This window comes from Fulmarus glacialis, unplaced genomic scaffold (assembly GCF_000690835.1).
Source record: "Fulmarus glacialis isolate BGI_N327 unplaced genomic scaffold, ASM69083v1 scaffold48489, whole genome shotgun sequence".
NCBI classification, from domain to species: Eukaryota; Metazoa; Chordata; class Aves; order Procellariiformes; family Procellariidae; genus Fulmarus; species Fulmarus glacialis.
The window spans coordinates 24,358-40,184 of NW_009234847.1; the positions used below are offsets into that span (position 1 = coordinate 24,358).

Consider the following 15,827-nt stretch of genomic DNA (forward strand, 5'->3'; position numbering starts at 1 on the left):
AGGCACACACAACCACAGCAGGACACGTCCTCCTGTGCTACACAGGGGTGCATTATACCACCTCAGCACTTGCTATTTAGGCATTTTTCTAACAGCTCCGATTACACTTTGAATCAGAAAAACAGCAGCAAAATACAGACATTGGCAAGTACTTACCGGCTCTCCAGACAAAAAGTGAGCATCGAAAACACCTTGGTGATCTAACCAGATCACACTGCTAGTCTTGAATTATAAGAAAGTGTTTAATAAACACTATTTCTGTAAGTGAAAAGCAGCTACATTAGTAGGGCTCTTATGTACCTTGCTTTTTTCCCCCCCATTCTTTTCTTTAGCCTCCACTTAGTCACCTCTATCATGATACATCTTTTTAACTTTGATGTTCATTTTTCTTCCTTCATAAATATTCATACTGCCTTTTTTTTTCTTTTACCTTCAAAGAAAAGACTTCTTTTTCCCTGATGCCTCTGCCTCTCTTTTGATCTTGCCTGGCTTCGCCTTTTGTATCTATTCTCTTTCAAACAAAGAATTTTTAAAACTTCATTTTAAGCCCTCTTCATGTTAAGAATTACATGGAAAATTGGATTTTCCACTTAAGTTCAAATGCAGAACCCGCTAATGTGAATTCTTAAGGCAAGACAGACAAACAAAATTTACAAGATACTGTTACTGATGGTTTTGCTAGATCAGTACCATATAACACTGCTTGTTTGTAGCATAGTCAAACTGATATTGCCACAAGAATCTTAACTTTTGCACATCCATTTCACTTCACTTTACTTGAACTGTGCAACCTGAACATTGTGTTTTTCTATCCCAGCTCTTCCAATCCCCTCCCATCTCTAGAGTATATTTTGGACCAAATCAACTGATGTGTCTTTTTTAAGTACTATTTCCATAATTTGCTTTTATTGTTCTATCGTTAAAAAGTTGTAGAAGGCATGAAAGTGAATTTCTTTTAACCATTTCATTTTTTATTTCACAAGAAGGTAAAACACAGACCAATGCCCACCAATGATACTTTGAAAGTAAATACGTTTTAAGATACATTTCTTCAAAAGAAGGCATCTGTGGGTACATACAGCAACACACTAAAAGTATCACATAACCATGTAGAAAAAATTCATAACTAAATAATGCCTTCAAAGGCATTTCTGAAGTTGGAACAGCATCAGGAATCTGCTTATTTACGTAGGGAGCTGTGGAGATTGCAGCATGTTGGTACTGCCAACAGATAGGATGATTAGTGCTAAAAACAATATCATCGTTTAAGATAAGCCTTCTCCTTCTGATAGATGCTATTGAACTCGACTTGAACTTAAATGTTCTCAGCTTGGGAACTACAGTTATAATTCCTAAAACAGCTCATTCAGCCTGCAAAGGCTAAAGGAGAATAAGATTTTATTGATAAAATTGGTCTCTTATATCAAATATTTTAAGTCCCTTGTCTTACATCTTAAGTCCTTTATATCTTAAGGTCCCTTGTTTCTTAGTTAGCAAAGTGTGCACTGATGAGCTATGCATTCACTACCAAAAAAAAAAAAATCAGGCTATTGTATTTCAGGATAGGGTTGGATATCACACAGTTTATGCTCAGAGCATCGGTTTGTTTGCTGTATTAATTTTGTTCAGTGGATAACTAGCTGCCTTTAACTGTCAGAAGGACTGCAGACTATGGTAGTGCCACACAGACAGACCAGGTTTTCACCAGACTGCATCCCCCATTGCAGTACCTTTGCCAGCAACTCCCACGTGGAGATGCCTCCCTCACCGTAAGGAGACACTGTGGTTCCTCACAAGAGGAATGGTCTGATTAGGTCTAAAACAGTTGAAGACATGCCAACATACAAGAAAAGCAAGATTTTTTGCAGGAGCTGTTTTCTGTGTTGTCTCAGAATAAAAGTTGATTTTTAAAGTGTGCTCTGAAACACGCTTTTTGGGTAGAAGTTTGTGTTTTCCTTTGCAGGGATTCAGCAGCTGCCAGTGTTAAGTGCTGTGAAAAGGCTTGCAAAGATTTAATGAGTGATTCTTCAACTTCCTAATTAAAAACCACAATGAGCTTTCAGGCCTTTATTTCCCTAATATTACAGGTTGTAGCAGTAATATTTTGTTCAGTCAAGCCTAGCTAAAGGAAAATGCTTATGAGGTTTCCAAGGAGAGAAACAAACAAAATGGAAATGAATAGGGAACTTGGAACTTTTAAGTGTACATAATTAAGAAAAAAAATACATCCTTCAGATAATTCTGGAAACTATTAGGAGATATTCATAATTCATAACCAGTTGTTTGGTTTTCTTTCAAGCAAGGGGGCAGCTTTACATCAAACACTGACTAGCTTTTCCATTAACTTAAATAAACAAAACAGTATGCTTCAAGTTAAGTGAACTTTTTTTCTTTTTTTTTTCTTTTTTAATAACTGGGTGAATTAAAAATAAGAACAAGACATTTACTTTCAAATAGGAAATTAGTTTGCATGCTATTTCTTCATGTTAAAAATACTTTGGAACACTCACAAAAACAATGTTAAGCTGAATTTATGGAAGTGTTCCATATCAGTTTTGAAGATGATATGCCAGATGTCGGGGAGAGCTCTTTCATCTGCAATAATGGAATAGTTTAATCCACCCTTGTTGTGTTTGAGTATAGTCCAAGTGTATTGGTCATCTTGGGTGGGTGATCCTCACTTAGGCAGGCATGAACCAAAAAGCACACGTTGTTAGACCTCTAGCATAAAGTCACAAGAAAGCAACAGCAGGAAATACTCTACTGAAAGTAAAAATAAGCTATGGCAATGTAAATCAAAAAGTTTACCATTATGACAACTCACATTTTTAAGCACTCTGAGACTTCCAGATACATTGCACTGAATTATTATTGGATTGTAACTTGAAAGCAAGCATGGCTCCATTTATGCCCCAGCAGAAATAAAGCAAAAAAAACCAAATTTTAAATTAATATAGATCAATCAAAAACATGGAAATTTTTTTTTTTTGATGAGCAGGAAAACTGATAGTTAACATTGTGGTCTTCTATTGGGAAAAAAGTACTCTTCCCTTTGAGAAACCTTAAACACGAAGACATATATTAATACCCGTGTTCTTGTTTTAAGAATACATGTTGAAGTAACATTGGATAGAAAATACTATTGTTAAACGTCTTCGGGGAATAGCTTTTGTGGCCTTGTATCAGACTAACGTTGTTGTCATATTAGCCATACCACTTTTATTTGTAATAATCATTTTAATTACTGTATTACTTGAACAGCGTTTTATGCATCACGTTCATTTAATTCACTATGGTTGTGATTCGATAACAAAGTGTATCTTTTTATCAGAACACATTCCTACAAGCTCTATTGAACCATTGTTTGTACTGGTAGGGGCTTCGAAAAGTAGAGAGCACAACATAGACAAAGTTGTAATAATACAGCATTAGGCTTTTTAATTTGCCATTTCCAGCATGGACAGCTACTATGCAGAAGGCATAGGAGCAGAATATATGTTTAGGCACTGATTCAGGTTAAGTATCCTTACCTTGTCACCACTGAAATGCTGTCCTGAATGTAATGATTATCAGTATTGTCTTATGTTAAGATACAGGATAGAAAAAGCATGTTCAGTTGCATATGGCATCTGAGTCTTCAAAGTCAAAAAAAAAATCTTGGAATTAAAAGCCATTTACCTTTTGCAGTATAGTTTACAGACTGCATGGCCTATACTAGAGAAGGAAGGTAGCATCACAGATGGAGGCAAAGTGGAGGAGAAAGGAAGTAATGCATCAATTCAAAGCTTCATTCATTTTTTGTCCCCTTTCAGCTGCCTGCCACTCCCAAACAAACATGTGGGAGATGTTCTAGTGCTGAAAGCTATGGCTCACTCCTTTATTTAACTATTCTATGTGATAAGTCAATTCAGTTTGGACATACCAAAGACAATACATAATTATGACAAAGTACTGCAGTCCAGACTTGATTATTACAGCTTGATCCCTTGTTAACTCTGTTGAGTAAATAGAAGGATGCTTTTCCTGTACCTTCAATATTCATGAAGTCACTGTGATTGGGTAACTTTCCCAAATTCATGGTAGCTGCTAACACTTTTGCAGTCCAAATACAGAAACCATGCAAGGAACTATAAGTTGCACTGCATTCAATTTTTTTTTTTTTTTTTTTTAAAACATTTTCTACATTAATACTTTGCATTAGTTCTATTTTGTTGTGCCGTGATGTCCAGGAGTACTAAAAGACAAATCTACTAGGAACTTGCTTTGCTGTACTTTCAAATTTGAGAGGGGAAATGTTTCGGCACACCAAAAGAAGTCATGCTGTTTTTCATGAAAATCTCATTAATTTAAACATTCTACCTCACATATTTGCTTAAATGTAGGTCTTGGCTCTTACATATATCTTTCCTGTGCAAACAAGTATTTGTGTAGGTTACCTTCGCTCAACTGTGAAAACTTGTTACCAGGGCAATCAGTCCAATATACTTAACATGAAAGGGCCAAAGGAAAATTTAAAAGGGAAAGAAAAACCAGCAATGAAGAGGGAGTTTATGGGCTGCTACAGAGTTGTACAGAATTATAGACGCTACCTCATGACACTACTGCATAGTGGCTGCACTGTTAGAGTGCAGGTCTCTATATTAACAGGTTTTGCCACTCCAGAAGTGAGAAATTTCTCCAAATATTTAGTCTTTTGGTACCTACTGACCTGACGTTATGTAACAGATTTTCTGCTGGTATTTACCTCCGCAAAGCGCAGCCTCCCAACACCAATGAGTTAAAAGTTGTCTGGGCATCCAGCCCAGATGAATAACATCCCAAATGTTGAAGGAAGTAGCAAGGGAAATAGAAAAGCCTTTGACAGAAATTGTTGATAGCTTGCTAAGGCTGGGGAGGGAACCAGGGAATTTAAAGGTTGCTAATGTTGTTCCTATGTGTAAGAAAGGATCAGGGAGGATCCAGGAAACGACATAGCAGTGAGCTTGGCTTCAGTTGCAAGAACAATATAAGAAGCATAAATAAGAGACAGAATACTTAATTTGGTAAAATAAAGTAAGCCCATATTCATGGAAGAACTATAGTGGTCTAATTTCGTCAAGTATTTTACCTTCAGCTGGTAATTTCTGAAAAATACTAATATAAAATGTCTTAGAGACAGAAGGAAAGCTAATAAAGTGGACAGAAAGTGAAAGGTTTTACAGAATCCTGAAGTTAAGTAAGTTGTCCACAATACCTGTGCAGATCATTGTATGTGCTGTCAGACTCACCGGTGCCATTGCTTACGTGGGAGGCAGTGTTTTCACTTCAGATGAATCTATTAGAAAAATAAACCAAGTCATTTTCTTGTCTCACTGGCACTGAGAACTCAAAAAGTTTAAACTGATTAACTAAATATTTATTGTTTACATTCAAAACAAATGGAGAACAGCTTCACTGGAGTCAATGACAAGTGCAACACTGACATCGGTGGCATCATTCTGGGTTTAGATTTGTACAAACCATTCAGAAGCTGGTCCATTGGCGCTGCTCAGTGGGGACAGAAATCAGAATTTGAATCCCATAATTTTTGAATTTGAATCCCTCATTTTAAGAGCCCTCTTTTTCATCTGGTGGAATATTCTGCTTACAAGATTGTTACAGATCGGAATAGAGAAAGCAACCTACAAACTTTTTGTGACTTGTTTGAACAGACGAATATATACATAAAGAAGGAGAGCATGAAGATGCTGTAGTAAATTGCAATATATTAAGAGCCAGTGAGCAGCAATAAGCTGAGCACTTCAATCCCAGGAGTAAGGCATACTTGAGTTAGTTAAGAATACAGTTCTCCAGCTCTGAGCACAACACACAGGTACGAGAAAAGGTTTAAGTGACTTAAATAAGATGAAGGATAGATGTTGATGGCATTTTTTTTTCTACAAAAGTTTGAAGCATTGGTGAAATGCATCTCGTGAATTTATGTACTTCTCATAATAATATGAAGAAAATTACAGAGATTAAGCTGTTGCATAAGTGAGCAAGCAGCATGAGTCAGGGGGTTTGGGAAAAATGAGTCACAGCGTAAAGGGAACAGAGCCAGGTTTGTAGCTCAGAAAGAGAGACTAGGAAAGAATTTTATGGATGTAGATAAGAGCCTGAGAGAATGGATTGCAGTAGAGAAGTAGAAAAACTAACTAGCTCTAAAACAGGGCACTGTACACTAGATTTAGAGAAAGCTATAGCTAAAAAGCAGGTCAGGCAAAATTTTTGTACACAACTGGTGGTTGAAATATATAGCAGGCTGCCAAAGTCAGCACTGGAAGGACATAACTGTGTAAATCACTTCAAGAGGGAGTGCGGGTACATTTTTGGAAAATGAGGGAATCACTGGGTATAGCTATTAATGAGGCTTGTGGAATTAAAACTATGAAATGCAAGTTGATTTATATTTTGAAGGAATACAGGAGCAAACTCTGCTGCCCTCCATGGTTCTCACATTATTTCTGTAGCACTCTGCAAACTTCAAACAGTGGCGTATGCAACTCAGAGCATTATCTTAACCTACAGACAGTTATCAATATGAAAGTCTTCTAAAATGAACTTTCTAGAATAGCCCTGAAGATTACTACAAAAGGCGGTATTTACATTAGGATGCATCATTGGGGTCTGATGGCCATATTTACCATAGTACAGTTGAGGACTTCCATAAACATTTCTGAAAGAGCAGCGTGGCTTGCATGTAATTTAATTGAGACTGGTGTCCTTAATTGTAACGTTCCTCCCGCCATTTCTCTATTGACTCTGACTCTTTACATCAATTTAAGGTTTTTATATAGCAGTAATCATTGCAACTTGACAGAGCACCATAGCACCTAACCCATTTTGGGAATGATAAGGTTTGACTGAGCCCAAGCCTGCAGGAAAAACAGAGTATGAGATTCATATAATTAAAGACTGTGTCACGATGCTTAATGGATCTGAATTCAGACTGTTCAGAGAACCCGAATTCTGTGTTTTGCAATCCCCCAAGTACTTGACTTTGAAACTGTCACATTCTTTCAGTGTAGTATTCTGGATTTAACACCTATAAATAACATATGGAAATTAAAGTAGTCAATCCAAACACATTTTACAAATTTTTAAAATTTTTTATAACTATTTGAAGTGCAAATAAATCCCATAATAAGTTTGCTTTTGAGCGGCCTATTGAAAGACTACATAATTATCCGAGTTCAATTATTACAATGATCAAGACACTGAAGGTAACCCAGCTCCATTTTCAAGTAAGATTGATCTGCAAAAGGATTGTTAGAGACACCCAGGCTATTTCAAAGGAAATTTTCCAACTACACAGGCTGTAACTGTCCAGAGAATAACTGTCTGGGAATAAAAATCTGAGCAGCATCTTAGATCACACTCAGAGTTATAGTGAGTTTAAGAATTAATCTGTATTTCACAGGTGACTTGCATCAATAATCAAATACCATTCAGGTTGTTTAACAATTTAATACAAACTTACAGCTCTTTTTTATCTGTAGTGAACAGCACAACCTTTTAAAATGTTAGCTGAGATTAGAAAATAGAAAGAAATAAAGAAAGGGTAATGTTAAAAAGAACGTAATTTTCATTACGGGTTACCAATGTAATTTAAATTGCCTACCTGGGTGAGCAAATATATGCGTAACATACAGAAATGAAATTTAAACAACAAAGTTGATGAGGAGTGAGTTGAGGGTGTTTTCAGGTACAGCTTACAAGATACTTGCTTAAAGTAGAAGCTTCAGCTGTGGCATCAGTTGTTGAAACACTTACAGAAACAAACTTTATCATGATGACACTAAATTGGGAAAAGAGGATGCAGAGGAAAGATGCTCAAGAATGAGCTTGTAAAAGCCCATTATTTTCTTTCTAGATCTGTTTCTTATACTGCACTCATCACTGTGGTATCTTGAGTGCTTTCCAGTAGTGCATTAAGCAACATGACGAACATCTGTCACATGTTTGTTCTCTCACCCTCTCCCCAGAGAGACAAGTGTGTGCAGTGGAGTGTCTTGTTTTAATTTTTTTTTAATTATTATAAATACACATGCACGTAACACATTATTAAGCATTCATGCTAGAGAGGAAAGGTCAGACAAATTTATCTTGCTCTTTGGATTAAAGCTGGTGAGCTCTGTGATGTTCCTGTAGGAGTTTCTATCACACCCTCGCCCCAGATTGTGATGTCTTCACAGGTACCAAATCAGTCTGGTCATGGGTGTCTGCAGTAGGCAGAAACCAAAAGTATGGATTCCCCATACCCTCATTTACTGTTCACACTTAAGTCCAGGGATTTCATCAAGAAAGATCAAATGGAATGAGATGGTAGGATTTAAGGAAAAACACGTGCTTTATATAACCGCGATCTCATCCCAGTATTACTGCATTTGATACAGACTAAAAGCAGAAATTGATGCAGCTTCCAGATCACTGTCACAGAATCAGAGGGTACTGTGCAAGTTAGGAATCTAATGGATTGGAAAAGCCTGATTTAAACTGGAAAAAGAAGTTCTTTGAATGATGGAATGAAGACCTAGGAGTTACTGATTTCCACACAGAGGGAACATACCTGGGAAAACAATCTGGAAGCTTCAGATCAGTCAAAGACTAAACAACTGCAGATAGACAGCCTACCCATTCAAGAACCATGAACACATGAGTGGGAATCCCAGATCAATATTGGCACCACCGGTGTAATATTATGGTACTTCATGTGGGGAGAGAACCGTATGTGTGTATTGGTAGATACCTACTTGTGCCACCTCAGAGAAAAATGGAACTGATCTGCCTCATCCCAAGGAGACCTCCAGCATCGATATTGCTTCGTTCCTATGACTTCCACTCCTCTATTGCTCCAATAACTCTCAGGACAGTTAGAAAAAAGACTGTTTCTCTAATGGAGGATGATGCAGGTCACATTGAGTGCCAAGAAGCTGAAGACTTCTCTTTGGGCCTCACTCACCAAAAGCATAGATGCAGAGGTCTGTGCAGCAACATCACGTTGCAAAATCCACCAGTGCTTCTTTCTGAACTCCACAAGGGCTGGGCTGCTTCTGGTATCACACCAATACAATTCACATTTGGCACCGCTTTCAGCACTGAAATCTTCCACTCACTTCCTCACCCTTGTATCAGTCACAACAGTAGACATATCTGTAATTATTGCAATACTAGAGATTTCAGAACTGAATGTTCCAGCACTGAAACCTTTCTAGCTGCCTGTTGTTCTTCTCCCACAGTATTTTCCTTGAAGCACTTGAGACATGATCTTCAGGCCATCAGCCTTCCTCTAACATTACTGATTTCTTTGCACAGATGTGAGCAGAACTGCTCCAAGCATGGCAACCTACTACCCTTCCCCAGTGAAGGCTACAGGCTGCTCTCCTGTCCAACTTCGCTCCCCACCTTCGACAGTTCAGTAAAGTTCACAAAAACAAAACAAAAAAAGAGGATTGGAGTTTTCAAAGAATTCCCATCAATACTTCATTCCATGTATCTGTTTCCCTAGCTTGCCTAGGACTCGCATCTCAACAAAAGCCATCCAGCAAAACCAGCCAAAATAGCAAAAAGTACCATGATGATGCAGAGTAACACCACCAATAAAGCTCTTCTGAAGTCCACCAAGAATATGCCACATACCAACATGCAGTTTCATGGCATGTAGAAGACAGACAGGACATACAGCCACAGCTAATATGCAACCCAGTTCAGGATCCTAACTTGAGTAAGAAGCTTAGGAGAGCTCTAAAGGATTCCTTGAAACAAGTCTCAAGAAAAGGTTGTTCTTATAAACACAGATCTTTGTGGCCGTAACATTGAATCTTCCAAGAGTTTCCAAATGGGGAGTCAGCTAGCAGTCAAACAGTACTTTTGAGTAATTGTTTTTCTTTCAAACTGAACTTACCATTGGAAAAAATCAAAGACCTTGAGTGCATAAGTCAATCTAGTTTGCTTCATTTTAGCCGGTGTAGCTTATTATTCCATATAAATTAAGCTAATGAGAAATCAAGCCATGGATGCAAATGGCAACATAAGGACTTAATGCATTTTAACTAATCCATCTTAAAAGGTAACTCATGTTAAGTTTACTCATATATGAAGTTCCTAAAGATCAAATAAACTTTCTTTGTTCCAGTACACTCTGCAACAAAAAGGATTTGAACTGTGTGAGCAGTATAGCCATTTTATTTTCAATTTTTGTAGAAACTAGGAGTACACACAAAACCCAGTGAAGTCTCTGCAAAGACTTGCATTGAACTCCACCATGCTTTGGCTCAAGCATTTAATGATGTGTCAGGTTGGTATGAGGCAGCCAGCTATAGTCCCTGAAAGTCTTTACACCTGAGAATGTGCGAGAATGTGCTTTTCAGCTGTCAGTACAGAACAATGCAGTCAGCAAGTGCTGCATCAACACAGCAGCTTTAGGACTGATATTATGCAGAAATGCAAAGAGCAGGCTAACATAAAAGGACTCTATTTTTCCTGTCAGATAAAGAGAAGATATATGTAAAATATTTGGACATTTGGGGAAAAGGCAAACACTGAGAATTAATTCAAACTGTTGATGGTTTATTTTTTATTGAATCTTGTGGTCAAAATTGTTTTCATTTGCTATGAGAAAGAATCCATCATTTTTTCCAAAGCACCACCCAGAATCTGCCACTGGTGATGTTCTAACGTCCCCAGTGCCTATACAAATAGAGAGGTCAGCTGAGATTTGTAAACTAGAGATCATAAGTTTTAAGGAATTTGTTTATTCAGCCTAGAGTCTCCAAATTGTGTACAATGCCAAAATTAAAAAGTCCTTTCACTGTACTGTGTCAGGTTACAAAAAAAAAGCTCTCCAAACATTTGGGACGTTCAGATGAGAAAGCAAATTGTAATTCCATTTTAAGCAACCTATTTGTCAGCACATGCAGTTTAATTATAATTAAGTACCTCCAGCAGTTATAATGAATAGGCAAAATCAAAATGTTGGGTTTATGCTTGTATAAACCTGCAGTTAGTGTGAACTAAAAGCTGCCTGAATTACTCTGAAAAGTATCGGTCTAGTATTTGCATTTTTAGCTGTACTGTTCAAATACAAACATACGTAAACTGTTTCCAAAGACTTTAGCAGATTGACTGAATTAGGGGAATTTTCATGGGAATGACAAGAGGCAGATCTCTTCCTGATGAGAAGGCCACCACACACCAAGTTCCAAGTCCCTGTCCAAAGTATGGAGCACGGGAACCATGCAAAAGAGATCACCAGTCTTTTTAGTGTTAGCAAAACAACATATTTCTAACTCATCTCATTCTTGACAAAGGGCTGAACTACATCTGCTGAAATTTTCCAGAGTAATTCAGCATGCAACAAACAACCAGCATGGGAAAAAAACAAAACCAAGTCAAATGATTGAAATACAATAAAAATATGATAAAGTTTACAGAAAGTTTTATAGGTACAAACAAAATATTAATGGTGTTTGACAAATAAAAGATTCTGATTGTTTAAAATAACCATATCTGAAAATATGTCCAAATGCAATATATCAGAATTAAAAGCTATTAGAAATCCAGTAACATTTCATATCCTGCAAATGGAATAAGCATTGAGGTGACATCTTTGGAGCATATTTGAACTTTGCTGCCTTCACTTATAGGTAGCTTGAAGATGGGTAAAGCATTTCAACAGGCTAAATATTTTAAGTAAACTTTATGACTAATATTGCATTTGCTTTTTTTATAAAGATATAGATGAATGTGCGACTGGAACCCATAATTGTAGAGCTGACCAAGTATGTGTCAATTTAAGAGGGTCCTTCAGCTGCCAGTGTCCTCCAGGCTATCAGAAACGAGGGGAACAATGTGTTGGTAAGTGTTGCTCTAGACTAAATTATTTTCTTTCATTATCTACAGTTGCAAACTTTATATTGATTATAAAAGTGTATAGGTATATGTACTGTAAAATAGCTATAAAACTTTGAAATGCAATGGAATAATCACTTTATCACAATAATTAATCACTGAAACATGGAACTAGATGCTATTTTAAGTATAATCAACACTTGGAGTTGAACTTCACAAGATTAATTTTCCTAAGAGTTACCATTGTATTTATTGTTTGTATTGGGGTATTGCCTAATGTCCCAGATACAGTCATAAGTCTACTATAGCAGCAAACTAAAGCATATCTTTCCACTGACCTCAGTGAGACTCGACTCCAGATCTGTAGGACAAAGCACTACCTTCACACAGACCTAATCCCTGCTCTGCAGAGCCCCCTTGCACAGTCTGTTTCAGTACTCAGTTTTACGAGTATAAATAAGAGATGGAAACTCTGAATGCAGGTATGTGATATTTGCAACTTATAAACCACTACCCTTTATTCTTTGTGCCAAAATAAACTATCAGCACCCTTGGGGACCTATTCAAATATAGCATTAAATTAAATCCAAGTGCAGTGTAAACACTGCATCTTTCCTACTCCATCCTCATTTGGGGACGTTATGCAGAAGTGCCATGACTCTATTCCTGCAGTCCTCCTTCAGCCTTTAACACCTCTTTAATCGTGATTTCAATGGATTAATTGCTTTTATAGGCACTCCAGCCTTAAGCCTTAGGTTTGTCAGAGATGATAAAAACAACTATGAAATAAGAGAACCAAATATATACATCATGAGGTGATATAAGAGGTGGTCTTGAATAAGACACAAGACTGGTTTTATGCAGCCTAGGAGAAAAGCTTTTTTTTCCTGTCCTCAGCAGAACAGGAACAACAGAACTTCAGGTTTTCCTCTTTTTCTTTGTGTTGGGGATCCTGCATTTGAAAGCATTTAGGAAATTTATTTTTAATCTCTTTCAAAAAGCCTTGCAAAGGTAGGTAGTCACTGCCTAACAAGAGCTGCAGGAAGGAACCTGGGGAAATTTCTAGACTAACTTAAATTTCTGGGCATGGCTCTTTCTTTAGGGTTCTGAGCCAAGGGCTGTAGAAATCAACCCAAAAATTCTTCTCTTTCCCAAAAGATGTGGATCAGGCCCTGAACTGACAAATAGATACAAACACAGATGCATCTGATTTTTCTCAGTTCTCTGTGCAAGAGTAGGATGAGTAGTTTGGAATGTAGGTAGAAGAATAGTTTTCACTGGTCATTGACTTTTTTTTTTTTAAATATCTTGGGTTTATCTAGATTTTTTTAAGAGCAGGTAAAGTATATTACTGCTATGCAATAGCACTTCTAATGTTACAACCCATGGTACTACCTGAAAGTCTCGCGGGACATACATGACAGCACTCGAAAAGAAGCAGAATGATATACCCTTATATCTACGTATGAATACATTTATGCATCTAAATCTATACATGAAGATGTCTGGAAAGTGAAATTTCCCTTCTCCTATTTAGGTCAAAACCAAGGAATAACACCTGCGTTACATATTACACACTGACCTAAATTATAAGTACATCCCTACAGTTAGTACTGTCAGCATTTCAGTATAAAGCCTGTCTTTAGGGATTTTATAACAACTTAGCCAGAAAATGTTCTTGGGGCCAGATCTTGATAGAGGTTCTCCATATGGGAGGAAATGTTTCTCAAATTTGAAAGAAATTTTTCCAGACTATTTTGGCTTCAAAGTAGAGGGAGAAAAGACTAATTTCTAACAATTGATTGATTTTAATCTAAATTCACTAATCATTTCTGTCTTTTTTTTGAGATTTTTTTTAAATTTGGGTGTTCACATATTGGAAAATTAGTCTTTTCTGAAACACAGGACTGCAGATAAAATGAATTGTTTTCCAGCATTACTTCACACAGAAGATTTGGCCGAATTGATCAGATAATGCTTAGCCCTTAGGTCTCATGGAGCTGATGTGCCTAATCCCGCAAGGAAAACTCCCGCTGAATTAGTCAGATCCTGGAAGCATTTATGTACATAAATGCAGTGCCCAAGCAGCAAAGCATTGCTCATATGTCTATATTGTATAATCAGATCTTTAAACGGCAGTTTGTAAGAGCTTAGTCCTGTAAAAGTCAAGGATGGAAGAGATCTACTGTGCCTGCTAATTTATTCCATTTCTCCTTCCAAATTTCTCTCTGCAACAAAAGAGTTACAGCGACAATCGCTACTGTACAGATAGCCAGGAATTTTCCAGCATAAGCCTTTTCATTCAGAACCATCCAAAACACTCCACTGCTAAGTTTAGCCCCAAACAGTGACTGCAAATTTGACAAAGCAAGGGTTAACTTCTAAAGATTATTTTTTCACTTGATATTAAAACAAACACTTTCCTCATTATAAAAAAGTCTTGGCCTCTTTTTAAACACATCTATGGTGGAAACAGCTGGAGGTAGGAAACTCAAGATCTGGCATGGATATGGGAAGTGCCTGCCTTTGTTCCAGTGAAAACTGGTCTTATTTGTCTGAGCATTGAGCCTTTGAAATCTCACATTGTGTACATGCACAGAACACGGCATGGCTTTCTTCACCAAGCTCAAGCAGGCCACAACTAAAGACGGCTGCTGCACATATATGCACGATCAGCATTGTGGCATAATAAAAAAAAATGTTTTTCAGACAAAAACAGAGGCAGTGTCTTCTCCAGAATGCAAGGAAACCTTTTAAAAATGCAGAAAGGTAAAAGAACGGGCTGTTGCACATTTTGTATGGTTCGCAGGTGAAAACCCTGCTCCAATGCACATTAGGAATGCTGAAACTTGGAAAGGCAGCCTGCTCCACCTCAAAACCAGGGCTAATCTGCAAGGAGAGTCTGTGGAAGGTTAATACTGCCTGAGATAGCACCAACTTCAGCCAGTCTGATCGCCTTCCTTGGCACCAGAGAGCGCAGCCAGAAGGTGCTAGTGCTGCTGTATGGAAAGGTATGCAGGAGAGGCAGGGAGGGGAATGGGAGCAATGGCAGCCCCTTGGTGGAGCAAGCCAGTTTCTGGGGGATCCCTGCAGAAGCACAGCCACCTGTTTCCTTTTCAGGCCCATTAATCTTCTATCCTCACCATTCCCACGTACCTGTGCAGAAAATTTGGACTCGTCCTAATGGAGCTGAAAAGATTTAGTACATGCTAAGAGTGCTGCATGCGAATTTTTGGAAACACAAGAGCTACAAGCCACATTCACTGTGTTGGTCAGCTTTATGTCTGATAATGAGAAATCTTGGTTGAAAAGCAGAATAAAACATTCTAGGTCTTGCTTATACAAAATAAACATAAGCAGTACTGTGGAACTAAATAAAAAATAAAGTTGGAATGTGTATTGATTTCAGTGGCTGGAAGACAATCAGCATAAACCAGATTTTTAAAAAAGTTACTTAAAGTAAAATAGTATTCCTGTTAACATCCGTAGACGCACTACCTAGCTCACATAAGCTTTTTTCCCCTGCTTTTAATCAAGTGCCATTACCTTCAGTTTCTTTGGACACAAGACAGCAACAGTGAATTGCCGTGATTCCATTTGAACTAATTTCTCTTTTTTGATAACTCAGACATCGACGAATGCACCCTGCCTCCGTATTGCCACCACCGATGCGTGAATACTCCTGGTTCCTATTATTGCCAGTGCAATGCCGGTTTCCAGTTAGCATCCAACAACCACACCTGTGTAGGTAAGAACTTCTCTGCATGTACTTACACATGAGCTCACTCAGTATAGAGACAAATACTGATACGTGACTTGCCATGGTTGAAATTTAAGTATCTTCATCCCAGCTTAGAGGAAATAAATACCAACCAGTAAGACATACCAGTTGCTGTATTGAGATGTTCTCCTGCAAGTGATCCAAGAAGTACAGGAGGGTTAGAGAGAAAATTGGAGCC

At 37.7% G+C, this 15,827-nt stretch overlaps 1 protein-coding gene across 1 annotated transcript in view; it reads left to right on the forward strand.

The window, feature by feature from the left end:
- Positions 1-15,616, forward strand: part of LOC104082587 (EGF-containing fibulin-like extracellular matrix protein 1) — a gene marked incomplete at its 3' end in the record, with an annotated part of 39,650 nt that extends 24,034 nt beyond the window's left edge. The window contains exons 4-5 of the mRNA XM_009585776.1: positions 11,752-11,874; positions 15,497-15,616. Of these exons, the coding sequence (XP_009584071.1) occupies positions 11,752-11,874; positions 15,497-15,616 (243 nt within the window). The remainder of the gene's footprint in view (positions 1-11,751; positions 11,875-15,496) is intronic.
- Positions 15,617-15,827: the final 211 nt, after the last annotated feature.